Genomic DNA, 24,762 nt, shown 5'->3' on the forward strand with positions numbered 1-24,762 from the left:
TCCACCCTGTTACTTTTAAAATCATGTGCATCTCTGTGCACATGCTTATCTTATGAAATTACAACACACAGGATCATTTATGTTCTGTATTTTTTCTTCTGATAGCATCAGCAAAGACTCAGTGGGAGTTGGTTCAATGTTGTTTATACTGGTTATAATGAGGTAAAAAGAGACAATTGAACAATTGAATTACTTTATTCTCTTGACTTTTTTTAAATCAGCATCTACATAAATAGATGCAAAGCATTAAAAAACACATAACTGAACAATCTACTGTATGCATTTAAATAGACTGTCAGTGAATTCATATACATGTGACAGATATATAATGTATTGGAAAAGCAGGTGTTATGTTCAGAACTTATCCTTCTTCTCAAGGTCAATGTACTCCTCTACAGGACGTTTTTTTTTCTTAGATGTCTTGACAAGTCCATACACCAAGAGGGCAACAGCAACTGCTGCAATAACGGTGAGACTGAAGAGGACATTTAGAGCCAGTGTAGCATCAGGACCTGACACTTCCAAACCTAAGAAACTAACCAAAGGTTCCTCACCAGGAGGAGATGGAGGAGTAGTACCTGCAAACAAGAAAATAAGTTGGATGGATGGACAGATGGACGAATTAACAAATGAATGGAACAATGGCGTAGATAGATAAGCAAATAAGTACCTGGGATGTCAACATCAGGTTCATGGATCTGACAGTCATGTGGACTTTCTCCTGGACTTATGAAGCCATTGCAGTTGATTATCGTAGCGTAGTGCCAGACAGATTTCTTGGGAATACGTGGTAATGAAGCATCTGATCGATTTACATAGAAAAAGCCGAATTTTTCATCAAAACCCGTCGCCCATTCCAGATTGTCCATTAGTGTCCAGGCAGCGTAGCCACGGATGTCTACTCCATCCAGCAAATACGCTAAAGAATAAGAATTATCATAAATGAAATTTAACCAAAATGCTTGTCTAAAAAACAAACAATAATATCAAAAGCATCACAAAAATATGTTGCATAATGATGTCCTCTCTAAGAGTAAACAAAACCGCTTTACCTTTCAGGGCCTGATTGATATAGTTATCATAGTAGTGGCTTCGGTGAACATCATTCAGATTCATTGACCCTCGTTCTGATACTCCGTTCTCTGTAATGTAAATAGGAGGGTCTCCATATTCCTCCTTGATGAAATTTAGAATTTTTCTGAATCCCACAGGAGTTACTTTCAACCAGAAGGAGCCAGAATCCAGCCATGTACGATCCGTAACTGTTCCTGCCCCCCTGGAATAGATTGAAACATAAATATTTATGCATGTTTTAAACAGATTAGGCTCTAATCAGTGTGACTATGTTTAGTAAAACTTAGAAGGCTACCTGTCTGCATCATAATGCTCAAGGTTCTTGTAGTCCAGGTTATAGGCTAAGACAGTGGTGTAGTGGTTGAATCCAAAATAATCATGTGTTCCCTTTATCCTCGCTACTTCTGCAGGGGTAAATTCTGGAAGCCTGTTAGATGTAAAATACAAATGTAAAAGCAATACATCATAAGCAATACAAGGCTCTGAATTTATCACAAAAAAAAAAGATATTTTTTACCTTGATTTTGGTCGGCCAGCTGCTAAACTTCTATCTCGAATAATGTCCTTCATTAAATCACTGTAATCTCCATTGAACACGGGATGAGCAAACCAACCAATCTGGAACTGTTTCAAGAGATGAAAAATAAATGTAAATTTTAGTTAATGATAGCCACTCTGTCATAGATGTAGAAATGGTTGGACTACAAACTGTACCTGGACTACACGAATGGCAGCATCCACGTCTTCTTGTTTGTATGGATTTCTTGGTTCAGCCCAGTCAGAGTTTATAGTGATGCCAACTATGCCACCGTGTTTTGCACGATACTTGTCATTATATACATGCCAGGCCTCAGCATGAGCCTTGATTAGATTGTGTGCCACAATATATGGTGCAGTGCCTGGTCTGAAACTTATACCTAGACAGAAATAAAACCATAAGTTACTTCAATATCATGCTATACAAAAAGTAAGTGGGTCATTTTCAGTGCGGATTATACCTGGTGCTGCACTTCCATAGCCATGTCCCACCATTGCAACATTGTAGGGTTCATTTATAGTGATCCAGAACTTTACTTTGTCTCCCAGACTGTTGAATACAACATCAGCATAGTCTCTGAATCTCTCAACAATGGTGTCATTCTCCCAACCACCAACATCCTGGAGTGCTTGTGGAAGATCCCAGTGATACAAAGTCGCCTGCCAGTTCAAAAATAATCCATATGAGTTTAATTCTTTTAGGCTACAAAAGCAATTTTATTCAATATATTTTACCTGTGGTTTGATATTGGCTGCCAAAAGAGCATCTACTAGCCTATGATAGTAGTTGAGTCCAGCTTCATTAATTTTACTGTTTGTTCCATCTGGCATAATTCTTGGCCATGAAATAGAAAATCGATAGTGGTTGACCCTGAGTGTTTTGAGACTATTGATATCCTCAGCGATCTTGTTGTAGCTGTCACAGGCGATATCACCATTTTCATCCAGCGATATCTTTAAAGCAGTATGAGCAAATTTGTCCCAAATGCTGAGACCTTTTCCATCGGCTCTCCAGGCGCCCTCTATCTGTGGCATTAGAGAATAACATAAAACAAATGTTATAATTTAAAGTTCCTCAGAACAAATACAATAAGACAAAAGGTTACACATCATTTCACACACTACATATCGGTTCTTTTTAAATTGCAACTCAACCTCAGAGTATTAGTAGACTTGATGGGTTAGGGTTAGTAGAACAATGAACAATGTTCTTGCAAATTTACTACCGCTGGGGAACCATTAAAATAAAGTATTAACAGGAGATATTGGGCTGACAGTCTACTAATCATTTAATAACTGGTAGCTGGCATGTAGACAGAGCGTCTAAGCTGGACTATCAAAATAAAGTGTATTTTTTAAAATGGATTGTACCTGATAGGCAGCAGTTGCTGTGCTCCATATAAATCCCTCTGGGAAATGTCCATATAACATTTCTTCTTCGGTTGGCAGTGGAAAGCCATTATTTCTCATTATGTCAAAGTAGAGGTGAGCAGAGCGCTTTGGAGTTCTTGGACGACTTGAATGTTTAAAGTTCACGTAGTGAAGCCCATAGCCAACAGTGTAGCCTTTCAGCCACTCAAAGGAGTCCATTAGAGAGGAAGCAATGTAACCTTTGACACGTACTCCATCCAGATTGTGCGCTAAAAAGAGAATGCATGTAAATGAGTGTCAGGTTAAACAATTTGCTAAACAACATTACAAACTTTGGGCTGCATTCACTATTCTGTAATAGTAAAAACTACTTTTCTTTGGATTTTAATGCGCAAATATATGCACTTAGTGAATACCTTTAAGAGCTTCATCAACATAGGTCTTCAGGAAGAATATTCGATCAGTGTCATCAACTGTTATAGCAGTGCCTGTAGCCACACCATTTTCTGTGATATAAATCTCAGGGTCTCCATACTCTTCCTTTAACCAGTTAAGAAGTCTCCTGATACCCCAGGCTACAGCCTTTTGCTCATTAACAGCTGTATTTTCAGAGCCATCTGCATTGTCTTTTTCAACATCCTGATCAGTTTCATAAGACTCTATATTGAGTCTGCTGGTCACATGACGCACAACTTTGGTAGTGTATGTATTAATGCAGAATACATCAGCTGTTCCTTGGATAAAGGCTTTGTCTTCATCAGTAAAAGAAGGTAACCTGGATTCGGTTAAGCCTTGAAGTTCACTCTTGTTCCCAACCTGCCACTTCATAGCATCAGGATAATCACCATTTTTAAAGATGGGGTGTGCAAACCAGCCAAGCTGGAACTGAAGAGCTCGATCAGCAGCCACCACCTCTCGAGGAACATTGATGTCTTGGGGTTCTGCCCATTCGGCATTCAGACTAATGGATACCAGACCTCCTTGAGATGCCCTGTACTTCTCATCATAAGTGTGATATGCTTGTGCATGAGCTTTCAGGAGGTTGTGTGCAACCCTGTATGGAGCATCTCCAGGTTGCTTCATGTTAGGCGGAATCTGCCCCAGTCCATATCCTGACCATGCAATTGTCTGGGGTTCATTAAATGTGATCCAAAACTTCACCCTGTCTCCAAATGTTGCATAGCAGAAGTCACAATACTCATTGAATATATTAATCATTTCAGGGTTGTCCCAACCATTGATGTCCTGCAAAGCCTGTGGCAGGTCCCAGTGGTAGAGCGTCACCATTGGTGTGATATTGTTTGCTATGAGACCATTTATGAGCCTGTTGTAATAGTCCACCCCCCTCTGGTTAAGAGAAGATTTATAGCCGCTGGGAAAAATTCGAGACCATGACAAGGAGAATCGGTAAGTTTTCACTTTTAGGCTCTCAGCATGTGTAGATCTGCATCTATTTTGTTATAACTATCACATGCAACATCACCATTGTCATTGTTTGGGATACTACCAGGTTTTTGAGCGAAAGTATCCCAAACACTTGGCCCTTTTCCATCTGCATTCCAGCCACCTTCTACCTGATATGCTGAAGACGAGACACCCCAAAGGAATCCTTCTGGAAATGTTCCGTAGTGATAAAGCTGTCTCTCAAACTTGGTCTGAGGGGAGAACTTTTCCCAAACAACCTTGGATTTTGAAGGAACTTCAGATGGCAGCAGTCTAGGAAGTCTTGTGATTCCAATTTCATTTCCATACATCTGCATCTTAGCCTTTGTCGTAGTCTCTGCAAATCCATTTCTCTCAATCACTTCTGAGTAGTAATATGCTGATGCTTTGGGGTTCTTGGTCTGTCAGGATCTTCAAAGTCCACATGGTGCAACCCAAATCGTTGACTGTAGCCTTGAGGACCCTCAAATCCATCCATTAGAGCCTGGACTGTAAACCTCTGAACATCAATTCCATCCAAAAGTACAGCTATTTGGACAGAAAGATGTTTGTGAACTTCAGATAGTGATTTTTTAATTACATAGTATGATATTAGAGTTTGGTAAATATTTTGTTACATTTGTAGAAGGCTACATTAAGGTCAGTCTGTAACAAATTCATTAAGTCTACTGCTTCCCCCAAATTTGGTGACCTAAAACCATGATCCATAAAATGATTGCAGATTTGAACATTTCCTGAAGTGTTCATTTTTGAGAGACTTATTTGACTGTTGACTAACTAGCAAATTCTCGAAAAGAAGAAGTAGGTTAAAGTATCTAGGTTAAAGTATGGCCAAACATCAATGCTTTTTAAGATACATACATACATGGCTTCCTAGGAAAGGTATTTTTGGCCTGGAAATTAATACTGTATAATGTATATTTTTAAATATAAAAAATTACAATCTGCAATAGAAAATACCTTATAGAAATACATACATACAATAGACCCTGAGGTTTAAGTCACCAAAATGACTGATTTCATACAGACTGACCTGCTATCTCAAAAAAAGAATATTAGAGTCTTAGTTTTGAACACTGACCACTTAAGATGCTTACCTTTCATTGCCTCATTAATGTAGGTTTTGAGATAGTCAACACGATTATTGTCATTGAACACATCACCATTGTATTCAGTTGGCATTCCATTTCCTGTGATGTAGATGGGCACCTTTGTGATGGATGTGTACTCTAAAGAGATGTAGTTCAATAATCTCCGAAGACCCCACGGAACAGACTGGATCTGATCAGACACTGTAGGGGGCCATGTAGGATCAATATGAGTCTGGAAGTCCCCGACATTATTCTGTCCAGCATCACAACTATTCAAGCTCTCACTAATCATTCGGGAAGTATAGTGGTTTAGTCCAAAGAAATCAGCTGTGCCTCGAATTCTTTGTTTCTCAGCCTCAGTGAAAACAGGCAGTCTGGCTAGCTCTTTACCACATGAAGCTTTCTTTTCCTCAATTTGTTCCTTTAACACGGTTGAATAGTCTCCATCTACAAATATGGGATGAGCAAACCAGCCTAGCATGAAGTTTAGATAACGCTCAGCTGCTGCTACATCTTGATCACTTGAGGGATTACTTGGCTCTGCCCAATCGGAATTAAGAGCAATGCCCACTTTTCCACCCTGCAGTTTTCTGTAATTATCATTATAAATATGCCAGGCTTCAGCATGTGATTTTAGAATATTGTGTGTCACCTGGAAAAACAAACAAAGAATTATCACTTTCTAAACTCAAAAAAAATTATATGGTATCTTCAGATTGACAGACACACCTTGTAAGATGCGATTATTGGGTCTTTCACTCTCGGGGGATGTTCCCCTGTTCCATACCCCAAGTTGCTCACTACCCACGGGCTGCCGAAGGTGATCCATGTTTTGACTCTGTCTCCATAATGAGAGAAGCAGAAGTCAGAAAATTCTTTGAAAGCGTCCACAACAGAGTCATTTTCCCAGCCGCCTAAGTCCTGCAGAGCTTGAGGAAGGTCCCAGTGATGCAGGGTAACAGTGGGCTCAATGCCGGATTGTAGCAGTGTATCAATCATCTTGTCATAATAGGCAACACCTTTTTCAAGCAAACTTTCTTTGCGTCCGGTGGAGAAAATACGAGCCCATGAAATTGAGAACTGATAATTAGGTGCCTTCATGCCCCTAAGCAGATACACATCATAGTCCACCTTGTGATAACTATCACAGGCCAAATCAGTGGTCTGGTTTTCAAAGACATGGCCTTCATGGCTAAATCGGTCCCAAATGGTCTCACCCTTCCCATGTTCAGCCCATCCACCTTCCACTTTGAAACTCTCACTGGAGACAGACCAGTCAAAATTAACTGGGAAGGAGCCACTTAAAAACTGATCACGCTCGGCTTCAGTTTGACTTCTAAATTTCTCCCAGACCTTTTGGTATGAGAATGCAGAAGCTGATTTCTGATGTGAGACTTCCTTAGTATTTTGCATCTGCAAACTAAATGAGAATATGGTTGTTATGATGGATTTTTGTATCAATATTATGTACTGATAACTGTACTATTTTGTTCTCAGCTTACCTTTTCTTTTCGGTTTCTTCCTGATTTAGCTTCTCAAATAGATGTGTGATGTCACAGCCCATGATGTGAAGATCTTTGTTCTGTAAAACTGACAAATAATACTAGGTTAGCATTTGGTATTTTAATTCCATAAATAACATCTTAGTCTTTAAACACATCACTTAAAAATATACCAACTTGTACCTTCAAAAACTGCATGAAGTGGTTGAAAATGATCTTCATTTCCATCACAGTCTTCGACTGTCAGCTGATACATAAGGATGGGCTTTTGGCCACTGCCAACCTGAAACAAGAGTGTCAAATGTTGTTCCAGTGTCCTGATATGTTGTGTCACATTAACCATTTAAGCAGTCTAGAATATTAAAAAGCAGCAAGTTAACTGATGACTATTCAATGGGCGGATCTGCTGTAAAGTTGATTATACTTACTATTACTTCAAGAGCCACAATAAAACCTTTGACAAAATCTGTTTTGTCAAAAGCATTATATAAAGAAAAGTGACTTGACTTGACATTACCTGTAACTTCCTCAATTCCTCTGTAAGAGGTGTCTTCAATTTGCAATTGTACTGCATGTGCAGAGAGATGAAATCCACATATGCCTGAAGATGAGATAAGAGCAGTATGTAATAAATTACATAACATTAACTATTTGCCAGTATAATATATGATTATCTTTCTTGAACACTTACCATGATTTTAGTACCTATTTGATAAATGGAGTTAATATCACTGGCTCTGATCCCAACAGACAAAAAGTGCTGAAGTGAGAGAGAGAGAGAGAGAGAGAGAGAGAGAGAGAGAGAGAGAGAGAGAGAGAGAGAGAGTGAGAGAGAGAGAAACAGAGAAAACAGTCTGAATGACTCATTGTACTATTATTAAGAACTATGTAATGTGGAAAGAAGCGCTATAGTTGTCACAATTTATTCTAGTAAATACTACTTAAGTTTATGTTTAAAGTTTATAAAGATTCAAAATGCATGTGACAACCTGTCTGAAGAGAAAACTTGACTTTCAGGCTTTCATAGTTTTGTATTATGTATAAATTGATCTTTTGACTCAAAACTCATTAGTTATGAGTTTGTTCTTGACATTAATTAATACAGTTTTAATAAATTTAAATTAATTAATAAACTCATGCCTTACCCTTGAACATTTGACGATAAACATTTGCATGGCACTGAAGAGCATTTTGAAGTTGCACTTCATGTAGCTCGTGCAGGTGACTGAAGGTAATGAACGTGTCCACAAGGTCCCTAAATGTAGTGAAGACAAATCCTGCATACTGCTCAAACATCTGCACCAGTAATGGATTTTCCCAACCTCCAAATCTGGCTCTGAAGTCTTCTGGTACAGCAGAACGATGGAGAACCAGCAGAGGTTTGATGCCTGATTCAGTCAGCTGCTGCACGAGTATCTTGTAGCACTTCACAGTGTCTTCATGTGGCTGGTTGGGATCACCTGAGGGAAGGATGCGTGACCAGGAGAGGGGGACTTTAAAGTGGGTCACCCCTTTGCTCTGAAGGAACTGAAAGTAGGATCTGGATTGTTGAGGCAGTGGACCTCCACAGTTAAATGCATTGTCTTCATGTGGTGGTGAAGTCTGGCTGGTTTTCAGAGGGCCAGCTAGTAACATGAAGTCCTGTTGCTCTGCATTAGTGGAGCTCCAAAAAACAGCCAACAAACCTAGAGAAAGAAATCCTTCTAGGACCTTCATCATGACTGTTCTACAAAGCGTTCAAAGCTCTTTATAAGTATTACTGCTAATCTAAGGGGGAGGCATACATATCAGTGACACAATCACGCAGTTTAACGTTAATCTAACTAGTGATACAGGTTATGGCAGTTGTTAAGTTTATCATTTTGACCAGTGGTTGAAAAAATAAGCATGTGATTCACACACGGCTTGTTGACAGAAATAAACTGATTTGTTTAAATTCAAGTTAAATTCATTTAAACTAAGTTTCCATTTAAATTATGATACTTGCATGTTGCACCTTTAGAGTTCTTCTCTTTATTTACTGTATTCAACAAATAAAATCCTACCATTTTGACATATTAAAACCTTTAGATTATTATAATTGAAATTTCCTAATTTAGCTGTGGCTGTGTTTATTAGATTTTTTATTATTATTTGCAGGTCACTAGTTTGCACCCTGCTATTAGTCACTGATAATCTTGCTTGTGTTCAGTAAAACACACACACACACACACACACACACACACACTAACACACACACACACACACACATTTATGGGGACTCTCTATCAGAATCGCACACAGACCTTTTAACTGCTCACATCTTAATGACAGTTTAAATAACACAATATAACAGTCTCAAAAACTTGACATTTATTTCCTATCAATAACAGTCATAATAATAATAATACAGATACAATATACAGTAAATATACAGGATTTCAGGGCTTCTTTAAACTTACAACAGCTATCTTCTGTTAGTCATGTTTATGATTTCACCGTGATCCACTGGTGTCTACACACAAAGATCAATAAAAACATGTTTGAATATTTTTTTTAATTATTCTGTTTAGTTTTATAAACAAATTTGTATCATTTGGTTATCACGTTTATGTATGTTATTGAGAAGTGGGGAAGGTAAAGCAATAAGTCAAGTTTTTGCCTATTTTGAAATATTATTTGAATAATTATGTCCAATAATTTCAGTCAAAAGATTATAAGAAACTACATCATATCCAACATATATCCACATATTGTCTTTTAGTTATACTTTACAGTGAAAAGTTTTAATTTTGCCAGAGCTCTCCTCCAAATACATTGATCTGATTATGTACTGTTTCTTTAGCTACATTACTTTAGTAAGACCATGTTTTACTTCGTTTATACGTGCATGACAAGCTAGACTGAAAAAAATGTATTAGCTAGCAAATACGTGCATATTATCAGCGCAAACGGTAATTCGACAACATAACATGATTAAATGTGAAGTGTGTCATAAAAAGACATTTCTTAGAAATATATTTACTTAACGTGTGAGATATCATCTAATAGGTGACGACGATATGACTATTGCAAATACTAATTAGCCGTCTTTCGGGTCTTAGACCTCAAATAGCCTAACGTTACAAGAAATATAAGCCTTTATAGACATTGTGTTTCTGCGCAAAGAAAATGCCGTACTTAATCAAACAATAATTATTATTATTTTTTATTTTTACCGTTGCAAGACATTTCACAACAAAACCCTCCCAATTGCTAAAGTTACTAAAAACTAGCCCAAAGCTAGCAAGCTCCAATCGCGTACGTTTAATAACCTACGTTATAAAATGTGCATCCATGTGGCCGTGATGTTTCGTTTTGTGTGCCAGGACTACAAATCCATATTTTATAAATGAATGTTTTAAATATGTATTATTATTACTTTTTCGTTGAAGCTATTACTAACCGAGGTTGGTAATTATCTCTTATTTTCAAGAGCATACAATAATATGTGTCATTAACAATAAAAATATGTAATTTCTCTCAGAAACTAATTAGATAATGAACAAAGTTTGTGTGACGTGGTGCTGCATCACCACCTAGTGGACAACAGATACAGTACTTTAAGTTTGTGAGTTTGAATTTGTTTGCCATTAAAACATGCTCAGCTAGTACAAGTTCATAGAAATGCACCCATGGGGTGCAAAAGTCTCCCAAAGTTCATACTGTGGTGAAGACACTGCCCAAGAAGCAAGAACTGAACACACAGCTTTTTCTACTATTGTAACTTGCTTGGCAATGTTGCATTTAATATAACTGCATCACAATGTCATTGCTCGTTTCCCTCAGCCAGCCAATCAGGCTCTCGGGAACATAGACGCTATCAATGCCCAGCAATCTAGCAACACGTGCCATGGGGATAGGTTTATTATCATTCACACGACCATCTCTGCATTTAATAGAAAATAAAGTGTTTAATCTCGTCATTATACATAACTACCACTCTATTCTCCTATTTAATACTGTTCAGTGCTTTGACACAATCTGTATTGTTAAAAGCGATATATAAATAAAAGTGATTGATTGATTGACTGTAATGCAGTTAAACGAAATGCCTTCCACTGAAACGCTCGGCCATCAAAGTGATTCAAACTCAAATATTTATTTGATTTCCTGGTTAATGGGACTGCTAATAGCATTAACTCAATCCCCTGGCCGTCACAGAAATAGGAAGGGAATCTCACCATCACACCAAGCTCACAGTGGATGATGAAAACGCGTTATAATAAAAGACTGTCCAGGGATTTGATATGGCCTGAAAAGGCGAGTTTGATAAAATGGTGAATTTCTGTACATTGAACCCACTTCACAAGAACAGTCCACTGAAAACACATTAGCAGTTGGTTAAGCCTAATAAAACCAGAGGCATGGATGGAGACATTTCAATACATTAAAGAAATTTCTCATCAGTCTCCAAAATTAATCTCCAAAACTATAATTTTCCAAAATATAACAATCAATCATCATAATCAAAGCTTTTTTTTTACACAATCTACTTCACGCTTTCTGTCCTTGGATTGATAGTTCATTAATATTTATCAAGTAAAATCTTTTTACAGTAACAGTAACTGTTAATAAAGTTGCAAAGGATCCCACTCCATTAACTCTGAATCACAATAAAACAACAAAATGACTTTATTTGTTTGACTTATTGTTTAAAATCTGCATGTACAGAAATAATTCATATGCAGTGCACCAAAGCACACAAAACAGAACAATCCACTCTTATACATTTAAAAGACTGTCATATAAAAATACAGGTGACAAACATGACATTTCAGTGTTTAGTGACACTTTATTCATTAGATCTCTAGTAAGTAAGACAAAGTTTACTGATATTTTACCTCCTGATACCTGTTAAAGGTAGGTACTGAGGCAACTGACGATATTTTTCAAGAAGACATATTTACAACCATTTATAAAGTCATAATATAGCAATTTATATTAAATGATACTATATTAGTCCTATTATATAAGTAAAATTTGTAAAGCAGGTGTTATGTTTAGAATTTGCATTTGTTCTCAAGGTCAATGCACTCCTCTACAGGACGTTTTTTTTTCTTAGATGCCTTGAGAAGTCCATATGCCATGATGGCAACAGCGACTGCTGCAATAACGGTGAGACTGAAGAGGACATTAAGACCCAGTGTAGCATCAGAACCTGACACTTCCAAACCTAAGAAACTAACCAAATGTTCCTCACCAGGAGGAGATGGAGGAGTAGTACCTGCAAACAAGAAAAGAAAATTTGAATGGATGGAAAAACAGAACGACAAATAGTTAGAACATAGTGAGTGAAGGATACTATGAACAAAAGGATTGATGTTACCTTCAGGTTCATGGATCTGACAGTCATGTGGACTTTCTCCTGGACTTATGAAGCCATTGCAGCTGGTTATTGTAGCATAGTGCCAGACAGATTTCTTAGGAATACGTGATAAAGAAGGATCTGACCGATTTACATAGAAAAGGCCAAATCTTTCTTGATAACCCATCGTCCATTCCAGATTGTCCATTAGTGACCAGGCAGCGTAGCCACGGATGTCTACTCCATCCAGCAAATACGCTAAAGAATAAAAAGACATTTTATTCAATTAGCACAAATACATTTTTACCAATACTCTAAAAACATTTGAAATTTTTTTTACCTTTCAGGGCATTATTGATATAGTTTTCATAGTAGTGGATTCGGAGGACGTCATTTAGATCTACTGGACCTCGTTCTGATACTCCATTCTCTGTAACGAAAACAGGAGGGTTTCCATATTCATCTTTAATGAATTTCAGAATCCTTCTGAATCCCATGGGATTAACTTTCAACCAGTCGGATCCAGATTCCAGCCACGTACGATCGCTTATAACTGCTGCACCCCTGGAATAGATGACAGCATGATGAATATTAATGCATGTTTAAAACAAATTCGGCCTTAAACAGTGTGACAATGTTGATTAAAATTAAAAAAGCTACCTGTCTGCATCATAATGCTCTTGGTTCTGAAAGTCAACGTAAAAAGCTAAGACAGTGGTGTAGTGGTTCAATCCAAAATAATCATGAGTTCCCTTTATCCTCGCTACTTCTGCAGGGGAAAATTCTGGAAGCCTGTTAGATTTCAAATGCAAATGTAAAAACGTTTATAAGCATATGAATACAAAACTTTGAATTCTTCAGAAAAAAACAACAACATTTTTTTATTACCTTGATTGTGGTCGACCAGCTGCTAAACTTCTCTCTCGAATAGTGTTCTTCATTAAATCGCTGTAATCTCCATTGAACACGGGATGAGCAAACCAACCCAACATGAACTGTTTTGAGAGAGAGAGAAAAAAAGCAAGCAAAATAAAGAGCATTGTTACTTCAGTGTCATTGCTATACATAATTAATATTTTGAATTCGTTTTTATTTTTATATTTTACCTTAATTCTTTTTTTTTTTTTTTTTTTACGTTTTAGAAAGTTTAATGACTCATTTAAAATGTACCTGAACTACGCGCATGGCAGCATCCACATCTTCTTGTTTGTATGGGTTTCTTGGTTCAGCCCAGTCAGAGTTTATTGTGATGCCAATGACGCCACCTTGTTTTGCACGATACTTGTCATTATATAAATGCCAGGCCTCAGCATGAGCCTTCAGAAGGTTATGTCCCGCAATATATGGTGCAGTGCCGGGATTAGCATTTATACCTGGATGGAAATATAACATCAAGAATTTTGCAATGCATTATTAACTGTTACTATTCAAACTATAAAAAGCTAAAGTATGATTTTTGACATACCCGGTGCAAAAATTCCATGTCCGTATCCATGCAGTGCAACAATGAAGGGTTCATTTATAGTGATCCAGAATTTCACTTTGTCTCCCAGACTGTTGAATACAACATCAGCGTAGTCTCTGAACCTCTCAACAATGGTCTCACTCTCCCAGCCACCAACGTCCTGGAGCGCTTGTGGAAGATCCCAGTGATACAAAGTCACCTGGCAATTCAAATTGATTAATAGACTGTCAGAAATTAATTAACTTCTTTTAGGTTTTTGCATGCAATTTTACCTGTGGAGTGATATTGGCTTCCAAAAGAGCGTCTACTAGCCTATGATAGTAGTTGAGTCCAGCTTCATTAATTTTACTGTTTGTTCCATCTGGCATAATTCTGGGCCATGAAATAGAAAACCGGTAGTGTCTGACCCTCAGTGTTTTGAGACTATTGATATCCTCAGCGATCTTGTTGTAGCTGTCACAGGCGATATCACCATTGTCATCCTGCTCTATCTTTTCCGGAGTATGAGCAAATTTGTCCCAAATGCTGAGACCTTTTCCATCAGCTCTCCAGGCGCCCTCTATCTGTGGCAGTTGAACATAAACAAATGAAACGAATGTCCTCATTTAAAGACACTCAGAGCAAATAAGATTCCATTTGTTAAAATAGGATGTACCTGATATGAAGCGCTTGCTGTGCTCCACATAAATCCCTCTGGGAAATGTCCATATAACATTTCTTCCTCCTCCGTCATTGGAAAGCCATTATTTTTAATTATGTCAAAGTAGAGATGAGCGGAGCGTTTTGGACTTCTTGGCCGACTTGAAAGTTGAAAGTTCACGTAGTGAAGCCCATAGCCAACAGTGTAGCCTTTCAGCCACTCAAAGGAGTCCATTAGAGAGGAAGCAATGTAACCTTTGACACGTACTCCATCCAGATTGTGCGCTAAAAAGACCACGTAAATGTCAGTGAAATTCAACAATTTACATTGTAACTCCATTAAAGCAATGTTTGTTGTAATCAAAACTATTTAGAACGCAGTAAAAAAAAAAGCTTAAAGGGATGGCTCATCCAGAGATGACAATTCTGTCATTAATTGATCAACCTCATATTCTTTCATTTTCCTAAGACTTTTGTTCATCCTTGTTCATCCAACACAGCTAAAGATTTCTCATGCTTCAGAAACATACAGTTGAACCACTGGCGTAAAATTAACTACTTCCATTACATTTTTATTGCATTTCTGGGCCTTTGCAGGGAAAGTTGTTTAGGTTGTCAGTGTCAGGTTGTCTCTTAACTCTTAACTACATAACTTTTAACTAAATTCCAAGGATGAACAAAAAAGGGATTGGAACAATGTGAGGGTAAGTAATTAATTGCAAAATTTAAATTGTTGGACAAACCATCCTTTTATAAATGCATAATACAAAAAGTTGCTAATTTGAAACAGTGTTATCATACCTTTAAGAGCTTCATCAACATAGGTCTTCAGGAAGAATATTCGATCAGTGTCATCAACTGTTATGTCAATGCCTGTAGCCACACCATTTTCCGTGATATAAATCTCAAGGTCTCCATACTCTTCCTTTAACCAGTTAAGAAGTCTCCTGATACCCCAAGCAACAGCCATCTGCTCATTAACAGCTGTATTTATAGAGCCATCTGCATTGTCTTTTTCAACATCCTGGTCAGTTTCATAAGACTCTATATTGAGTCTGCTGGTCACATGACGCACAACTTTGGTAGTGTATGTATTAATGCAGAATACATCAGCTGTTCCTTGGATAAAGGCTTTGTCTTCATCAGTAAAAGAAGGCAACCTGGATTCTGTTAAGCCTTGAAGTTCACTCTTGTTCCCAACCTGCCACTTCATAGCATCAGGATAATCACCATTTTTAAAGATGGGGTGTGCAAACCAGCCAAGCTGGAACTGAAGAGCTCGATCAGCAGCCACCACCTCTCGAGGAACATTGATGTCTAGGGGTTCTGCCCATTCGGCGTTCAGACTAATGGATACCAGACCTCCTTGAGATGCTCTGTACTTCTCATCATAAGTGTGATATGCTTGTGCATGAGCTTTCAGGAGGTTGTGTGCAACCCTGTATGGAGCATCTCCAGGTTGCTTCATGTTAGGCGGAATCTGACCCAGTCCATATCCTGACCATGCAATTGTCTGGGGTTCATTAAATGTGATCCAAAACTTCACCCTGTCTCCAAATGTTGCATAGCAGAAGTCACAATACTCATTGAATATATTAGCCATTTCAGGGTTGTCCCAACCATTGATGTCCTGCAAAGCCTGTGGCAGGTCCCAGTGGTAGAGAGTCACCATGGGTGTGATATTGTTTGCTATGAGACCATTTATGAGCCTGTTGTAATAGTCCACCCCCCTCTGGTTAAGAGAAGATTTATAGCCGCTGGGAAAAATTCGAGACCATGACAAGGAGAATCGGTAAGTTTTCACTTTTAGGGCTCTCAGCATGTATAGATCTGCATCTATTTTATTATAACTATCACATGCAACATCACCATTGTCATTGTTTGGGATACTACCAGGTTTTTGTGCGAAAGTATCCCAAACACTTGGCCCTTTTCCATCTGCATTCCAGCCACCTTCTACCTGATATGCTGAAGACGAGACACCCCAAAGGAATCCTTCTGGAAATGTTCCGTAGTGATAAAGCTGTCTCTCAAACTTGGTCTGAGGGGAGAACTTTTCCCAAACAACCTTGGATTTTGAAGGAATTTCAGACGGTGGCAGACTAGGGAGTCTTGTGATCCCAATTTTATTTTTCTGTATTTCCATCTTAGCCTTTGACTCAGTTTCAGCAAATCCATTTCTCTCAATCACTTCTGAGTAGTAATATGCCGATGCTTTAGGGGTTCTTGGTCTGTCTGGACCTTCAAAGTAAACATAGTGCAACCCAAATCTTTGACTGTAGCCTTGAGGACCCTCAAATCCATCCATTAGAGACTGGACTGTAAACCTCTGGACATCAATTCCATCCAAAAGAACAGCTGTTTTGACAGAGAGATGTAGTTAGTAAATTTTAAATAGCAACCTTTTATTATTTAGTCTGATTTTAAAGGGATGTTTCATCCCAAATATTCTGTCATCCCTTAATGTCTTATACAACTAAAATATTCCCAGATTCAATGTAGCAAGGGCATAAAATAGTCCAGGTGACATCAGGGGCTAAGCCATAATTTTACAAAGCTACGAGAATACTTTTTGTGTGGAAAAAAAAAAAAAACCCACTTTATTCAACAATTGTGATCCCATCAGTTTGGGTTCCCTGCCATTTTGGAGTGCACATGGTGCTGCTGCTTTCGTTAACATGCACATGGGTCAAATGCAATGACACAAGGGTGAAAAATAAATTACAGAATTAAAATTTCTGGGTTAACCATCCCTTCATAATTCGGCAAATAGTGTTTTTGGCTTGGAAATACTGAATACTATATAATGAATAATTCAAATATAAAAATGTTACAATCTTCAAGTACTTAGGTTTAGGTCAACAACACCCTGATTGAGTTGTTATCTCTTTAAACATTTCAAAGATTTAAACATTAACTAGGTTTCTTAGGATGTTTACCTTTCATTGCCTCATTAATGTAGGCTTTGAGATAGTCAACACGCTTATTGTCCTTGAACACATCACCGTTGTATTCAGTTGGCATTCCATTTCCTGTGATGTAGATGGGCACCTTTGTGATGGATGTGTACTCTAAAGAGATGTAGTTCAATAATCTCCGAAGACCCCACGGAACAGACTGGATCTGATCAGACACTGTGGGAGGCCATGTAGGGTCAATATGAGTCTGGAAGTTCCCGACATTATTCTGTCCAGCATCACAACTATTCAAGCTCTCACTAATCATTCGGGAAGTATAGTGGTTTAGTCCAAAGAAATCAGCTGTGCCTCGAATTCTTTGTTTCTCAGCCTCAGTGAAAACAGGGAGTCTGGCCAGCTCTTTACCACATGAAGCTTTCTTTTCCTCAATTTGTTCCTTTAACACGGTTGAATAGTCTCCATCTACAAATATGGGATGAGCAAACCAGCCTAGCATGAAGTTTAGATAACGCTCAGCTGCTGCTACATCCTGATCACTTGAGGGATTATTTGGCTCTGCCCAATCGGAATTAAGAGCAATGCCCACTTTTCCACCCTGCAGTTTTCTGTAATTATCATTATAAATATGCCAGGCTTCAGCATGAGATTTTACAATATTGTGTGTCACCTGGAAAAACAAACAAAGAATTAAACATAAACTCTAAAAAATAAAAATATATGGCACTTCTTCAGATTGACAGACACACCTTGTAAGATGCGATTATTGGGTCTTTCACTCTCGGGGGATGTTCCCCTGTTCCATACCCCAAGTTGCTCACTACCCACGGGCTGCCGAAGGTGATCCATGTTTTGACTCTGTCTCCATAATGAGAGAAGCAGAAGTCAGAAAATTCTTTGAAAGCGTCCACAACAGAGTCATTTTCCCAGCCGCCTAAGTCCTGCAGAGCTTGAGGAAGGTCCCAGTGATGCAGGGTAACAGTGGGCTCAATGCCAGATTGTAGCAGTGTATCAATCATCTTGTCATAATAGGCAACACCTTTTTCAAGCAAACTTTCTTTGCGTCCAGTAGAGAAAATACGAGCCCATGAAATTGAGAACTGATAATTAGGTGCCTTCATGCCCCTAAGCAGATACACATCATAGTCCACCTTGTGATAACTATCACAGGCCAAATCAGTGGTCTGTTTTTCAAAGACATGACCTTCATGGCTAAATCGGTCCCAAATGGTCTCACCCTTCCCATGTTCAGCCCATCCACCTTCCACTTTAAAACTCTCACTGGAGACAGACCAGTCAAAATTAACTGGGAAGGAGCCACTTAAGAACTGATCACGCTCTGCTTCAGTTTGACTTCTAAATTTCTCCCAGACCTTTTGGTATGAGAATGCAGAAGCTGATTTCTGATGTGAGACTTCCTTAGTATTTTGCATCTGCAAACTAAATGAGAATATGGTTGTTATGATGGATTTCTGTATAAATATTATGTACTGATAACTGTACTATTTTGTTCTCAGCTTACCTTTTCTTTTCGGTTTCTTCCTGATCTAGCTTCTCAAAAAGGTGTGTGATATCACAACCCACGACGTGAAGATCTTTGTTCTGTAAAACTGACAAATAATTCTAGGTTAGTATCTGATATTTTAACTTCATGAAAAGCATCTTAGATTTTGAAGCTATTACTTTAAGGAGCATGCTAACATTTACCTCTGAGAATTGTGTGAAGTGGCTGGAAAGTACTTTCATATCCATCACAGTCTTCGATTGTCAGCTGATACATCAGGATGGGCTTTTGACCATTGCCAATCTGAAACAATTGTTCAAAAAATGTTAATGTGTCCTGAAATGTTCTGTAACCTCATCCAATGAATATTAAAAAACAGCTGTTAAGTTGAGAGTTAAGTGACCAGCTGTGAAATGTAATTAATATTCATTATTGTAAAGATTATTACGTAATATTTAAAAAGCCACAAAAAAATATTACTTGTAGCTTCCTCAATTCCTCTGTAAGAGGTTTCTCCAACTTGCAGTTGTACTGCATGTGCAGAGAGATGAAATCCACATATGCCTGAAGATGAGACAAGAGATGTATGTTATAAATAATACAATATTGCCTGTTGCATAATATATGATTCTCTGTCTTGAACACTTACCAAGATTTTTGATTCCATTTCATGAATAGAGTTAATATCCCTGGGTCTGATACCAACAGAAAATTGAAGTGCTGAGAGAGAGAGAGAGAAAGAGTGAGAGAGAGAGAGAGAGAGAGAGAGAGAGAGAGAGAGAGAGAGAGAGAGAGAGAGAGAGAGAGAGAGAGAGAGAGACCATTATTATTATAAATGATGTAAAGGTAAATTTTTTGTTGCTGTAGTTTTAAGATTATGGTATGGTAAGATATGGGTCTATTTTCAGTACGATGTGGTAAGTTCACATAACATGTGGTAACTATAAAATGAGCTCTTTGGCCTTTCAACTACATGTAAAGCATAAAAAAAAATTTCATGAAATGTATGATATTGTATGGAGATAAATTATTAATAAAGTAATTAAATAAACTCCTGCCTTACCTTTGAACATTTGATGATAGACACTGTAAACATTTGCATGGGACTGAACAGCATTTTGAAGTTGCACTTCATGTAGCTCGTGCAGGTGACTGAAGGTAATGAACGTGTCCACAAGGTCCCTAAATGTAGTGAACACAAATCCTGCATACTGCTCAAACATCTGCACCAGTAATGGATTTTCCCAGCCTCCAAATCTGGCTCTGAAGACTTCTGGTACAGCAGAACGATGGAGAACCAGCAGAGGTTTGATGCCTGATTCAGTCAGCTGCTGCACGAGTATCTTGTAGCACTTCACAGTGTCTTCATGTGGCTGGTTGGGATCACCTGAGGGAAGGATGCGTGACCAGGAGAGGGGGACTTTAAAGTGGGTCACCCCTTTGCTCTGAAGGAACTGAAAGTAGGATCTGGATTGTTGAGGCAGTGGACCTCCACAGTTAAATGCATTGTCTTCATGTGGTGGTGAAGTCTGGCTGGTTTTCAGAGGGCCAGCTAGTAACATGAAGTCCTGTTGCTCTGCATTAGTGGAGCTCCAAAAAACAGCCAACAAAACTAGACAAAAAAATCCCTCTAGGACCTTCATCATGACTGTTCTACAAAGAAAAGTGTGTTCAAAGCTCTATAAGTACTACTGCTGATTTAAGGGGGAGGCATACATATCAGTGACACAATCATGCAGTTTAACTTTAATCTAACTAGCGATACAATTTATGGCAGTTGTTAAGTTTCATAAGTATCATATTGACCAGTTGCCAGGAACCCATGGCCATAGCAAGTCACACGTTGCCTTCTAACAATAAATTAAATAATTATGAAAGCAGAAAATGCATTTCACTTTAAATGATAATGTGGGCCTTTGGCCCCTACAGGGGTCTTGAGATAGAATATTTGAGATGGAATATTGAGATGGAAACTCTCACTGGAATATTTTTGGGACAATTTCTTAAGGGGCATGTAAATGCCTTATAGATAACAGTTGCTTTAAAGGCTTTAATAATAATGCTTTTGCCTTAAAATCATTATGACCTGTCATAATGACCTGTTTGATAATAGAGGTCTTGAATAAGCATGGTACCATTTCTTGCATAAGAGACAAAATAAAAAGTCACACCTGCCAGTTGTTTGGCTTAGACCTTCAGAACCTTAGGTGATACACCATCAGTTATGTATTGTACATTGTTAGTATATCACACTGACCCTACTACAACCTTCGATAAGGCCTGTGGATGTAAACTATGGACGTCAGTGTATCGTTGCATAATGTTGTGCATGTGTTTGTGGATTATCAATAATAATTTTCCAATCAGACACACAGCTATTTGTTATATTTGACAAATAATGTTTAATGCCCCTTTCACCCAACTAAGTGCCACTAAAAGTGTTACCATGAGGGCCTTTGGACCCTTTCCCCAAAATGCATCTTTACACCTCAGAAAGCCAAAACAGGCCATTTTGGAAAGACTTTTCTCTTATAATTTTGCAGGAAACCTTTCTTTGAATGAACATACATTTCCTTCAGGTCATTGTGTATATTGTTATTGTTCTTGCATATTGTCTTTGGCATTGAATACAGTTTTGTGCATGTTTATTATAGACCACTAGTTAATATCAACTTATACCATGTTTGGTATCTATGTGTGATAAAGTCACATTAGCTGCCACTGCTGTATCAAATAGGAGAATACAATGATAGGGATGTATAGTGACGAGATTGAACGATTTGTTATTAAATGCAGAGACAATCTCTGTAATCAAATCGATGATAATCGCTTGAAATGAAGGTCCCCAACTGAGCAAGCCAGAGGCGACAGCGGCAAGGAACCAAAAAACCATCCATACAGAATAGAGAAAAAAAAAACATTGGGAGAAACCAGGCTCAGTTGGGGCCAGTTCTCCTCTGGCCGGACACCCAGCTCTAGTGAAGTCTTCTCTTGATTGTAGACTTTGACACGTGTTCCTCCTGGAGAGTGTTCTTTACTTGGTTCTAAGTTGTGAAACGGTTTTTCTTTAACATGGAGAGGTTCCTCTGATCATCTACCACTGTTGTCCTCCATGGACGTCCAGATCTTTTGATGTGGCTGTGGTCTCTAGTGTGTTTTTGAAGCCTAACAATTGTTTGTTTCACTTGTATGGAGGGATCCTTTGACCGCATGATGTGAAGCAAATTGACACATTTAGAATCAGACCTTTTACCTGCTTAATAGATGTAGAAATAATAGTTTTAATAGATATAGAAAGAATAGTCCATGCCTGTCCATTAAACAGCTTTTGAATCAATTTGTCCAATTACAGTCCCTTGAAAAAGGGGGGAGGTACATTATATAACTTATATATATATTTTGTAATATGTTTTGGTCAGCAGCTAAAATAATAAAACATTGTGCCTGTGTCCAAATACATATGGACTTAACGGTATATACAGTAATTTTAATCAACTTAGGGCCAGATTTATAGTAAACAGGGCATTTGTCACACATGTGAACTCCTTTGTTGTTGTTTTTGTCTTGTGCCATGTGCTCTGTGTGCCCTACCTTCTGTTCCTGTTAATTGTATCATTGTCTTCAGGTGTGTCTTATTAGTTTAGTCAATTCCCATGTGTATTTAAGTTCCAGTTTGATTCTGTTTTATCGTCGGTTCTCACCTTTGATGTGTGTGGTATTTTCGTCCTGTCTGCCTACCAGCCTGTAAATATATTGTTTATTTTGTTTATAGAAGATTAAAACCGTTTAAGTTGACTTTTTCCTCGTTGAGTGCTCTCTCTCGCAAACCACACCGTGACAGGATTAGATCACAAATAAATAAAGCGCAGACGGAGGGGAAAATTGGGTTATTTACTAATAGTACTAGTACAGCTAGATCATTTCTACAATGACCAGCACAAACTACCAAGATCAGTGCAAAATTTACATTTAGTCACATAATAACTTTCATTATTAAATCATTAACAAACATTACATAATGTTACACAACTTTATATTAGTGCTGTCAAACGATGATACACATTACACAAAAATACACTACATAAAGAAAAACCTTTGTTTAGGATACGGTTAATCACGATTAATCATTTGACAGCACTACTTAATATATACGATAATGTGCTTGTTAATGCTAACTAATGAACTTTTTTAACCTTACCAAATGATTAAAAGTTTGTTATTTAATGTAAATTGATAAAACATGGTCATGAATCTACAAATGACTTTGACAGATGGTTTACAATGATTAAAAGTGGCATTAATAAATCATTAACAAACATTATATAATGCTTAACTGGTCATTAGTTAATGTTTACAAATGTTATTAAACACAGTAATTAAAGGTTTATTTGTTAATGTACTGTTGAATGCTTACAAGTGTCATTAATCTTCAGTTCACATAGCTAATGCACCTTTTTGCATTTACACATTTTGTGAAAACATAGCTTAATAACTAATTTTAAGCAATTCGTTGTTTGTGTTAATATATTTATTAACTCATAATAATTTATTAACTCATTGTTGTGTAAACTTCTATTATTACTACTACTACTACTACTTGCACATCTTAAATCATTTATTAATTTACTAAATTTTTTTATGCTTTTGCAGTGCCCAACCTAAAGTGGAAGCTATTCATCAATTATAATTTTTTATAAACATTTACTAATCATACCTTCATGAGCAGTCATTTTGGCGGCAAAAATATAAAAAATGACCAGAATTTACCATATTTTCACATCTCTACAAATCATTAATTAATCAGTTGTTCATGTTTTTGCAGTATACCCAAACTCAAGACTATTCATTAAACTACTATAAATGTTTACAATTTTGGGAGGATATTTGTTGACATGTGTAAATATTTAATATATTTATTAGTAAATATTAACAGGAACATTATTTCACATTTATAGATATATGAAACTAAATTAACTGACAATACGTTAAGCATTACATAATGTTGATTTATTAATGAAAGCTATTAAAGAGTTACCAAAAAAAGAAAACAAACAGATAAAACTAGAATTAGAATTAGAAGATTTGAACGGAAAAGAGATGTGTTTTTAGCCATTTCTTGGAGATGGCTAAGGTCTGCTCGGATGGGTGTGATGTTGGTCAATTTTACCAGTCAAAGGAAAAGTGAAAACCAGTTTTCAGTGAACTTTGCCTTGAGAGAAACTGTATTTGTTATATAAATCTGAATAAGAATCTGAAATCTGAATTTCTTGCAAGGGGTCACTATGCATTGACAACATAATAAATTATAATTGTTAACCCTAAAAAAGGGCAAGACCATAAAGAGATAAAATAATTAATTTGATAACAAATAATCTCATAACTGCATATGTGACATATGATCCAAAACTCATGTCGCTGCTGATATGATTAACTACCATTGCATTATTTTGCCTTTTGTTTCTTAAATGTCTTAAGTTGATAAACCAAGAGGACAACAGCGACTGCCACAGTAATTTATAGGACTAAATAGGACCAGTTCATCATCAGGACCTGAGACGGATGTGTAGATCCTTTGAACAAGATAAGAGTTCTTTCTCAAATAATGTCTCTGAACGTCTTGACAATGGCCTCATTCTCCAAGCCACCAACATCCTGGAGTGCTTGTGGGAGATCCCAGTCATACAAAGTCACCTGCCAGATCACACGGTCAGAAATTCATCAAAATAATTTTGGTAACAAAAGCGATTTTTTGCATTCAGATCAATTCAATATATTTTAGACTATTTTAACATGTAGTCGTCCTTTGTCATTGGAAAGCCATAATTTCTCATATGAAAGTAGAGGTGAGAGGAGAGCTTTTGATTTCTTTGCCAACAACTTGGAAGATTAAAGTTC

General features: G+C 37.4%; 1 protein-coding gene across 1 annotated transcript; it reads right to left on the reverse strand.

The window, feature by feature from the left end:
- Positions 1–214: 214 nt before the first annotated feature.
- LOC122351748 lies at positions 215–20,513 on the reverse strand. The gene is given in 36 exon segments (XM_043249020.1): positions 215–578; positions 671–919; positions 1,053–1,276; positions 1,370–1,501; positions 1,592–1,698; positions 1,789–1,991; positions 2,073–2,271; positions 2,347–2,637; positions 2,983–3,251; positions 3,399–4,409; positions 4,412–4,810; positions 4,813–4,953; positions 5,523–6,168; positions 6,246–6,936; positions 7,019–7,106; positions 7,202–7,301; positions 7,536–7,619; positions 7,710–7,778; positions 8,222–8,703; positions 12,042–12,263; positions 12,366–12,602; positions 12,685–12,908; positions 13,005–13,136; positions 13,233–13,339; positions 13,515–13,717; positions 13,810–14,008; positions 14,082–14,372; positions 14,465–14,733; positions 15,250–16,806; positions 17,388–18,033; positions 18,113–18,803; positions 18,886–18,973; positions 19,071–19,170; positions 19,348–19,431; positions 19,517–19,587; positions 19,931–20,513. Coding segments are annotated over 36 exon segments (11,313 nt in total). The 3' UTR covers positions 215–354.
- Between the last annotated feature and the right edge of the window lie 4,249 nt (positions 20,514–24,762).

This window comes from Puntigrus tetrazona, chromosome 9 (assembly GCF_018831695.1).
Source record: "Puntigrus tetrazona isolate hp1 chromosome 9, ASM1883169v1, whole genome shotgun sequence".
Classification (NCBI taxonomy): domain Eukaryota; kingdom Metazoa; phylum Chordata; class Actinopteri; order Cypriniformes; family Cyprinidae; genus Puntigrus; species Puntigrus tetrazona.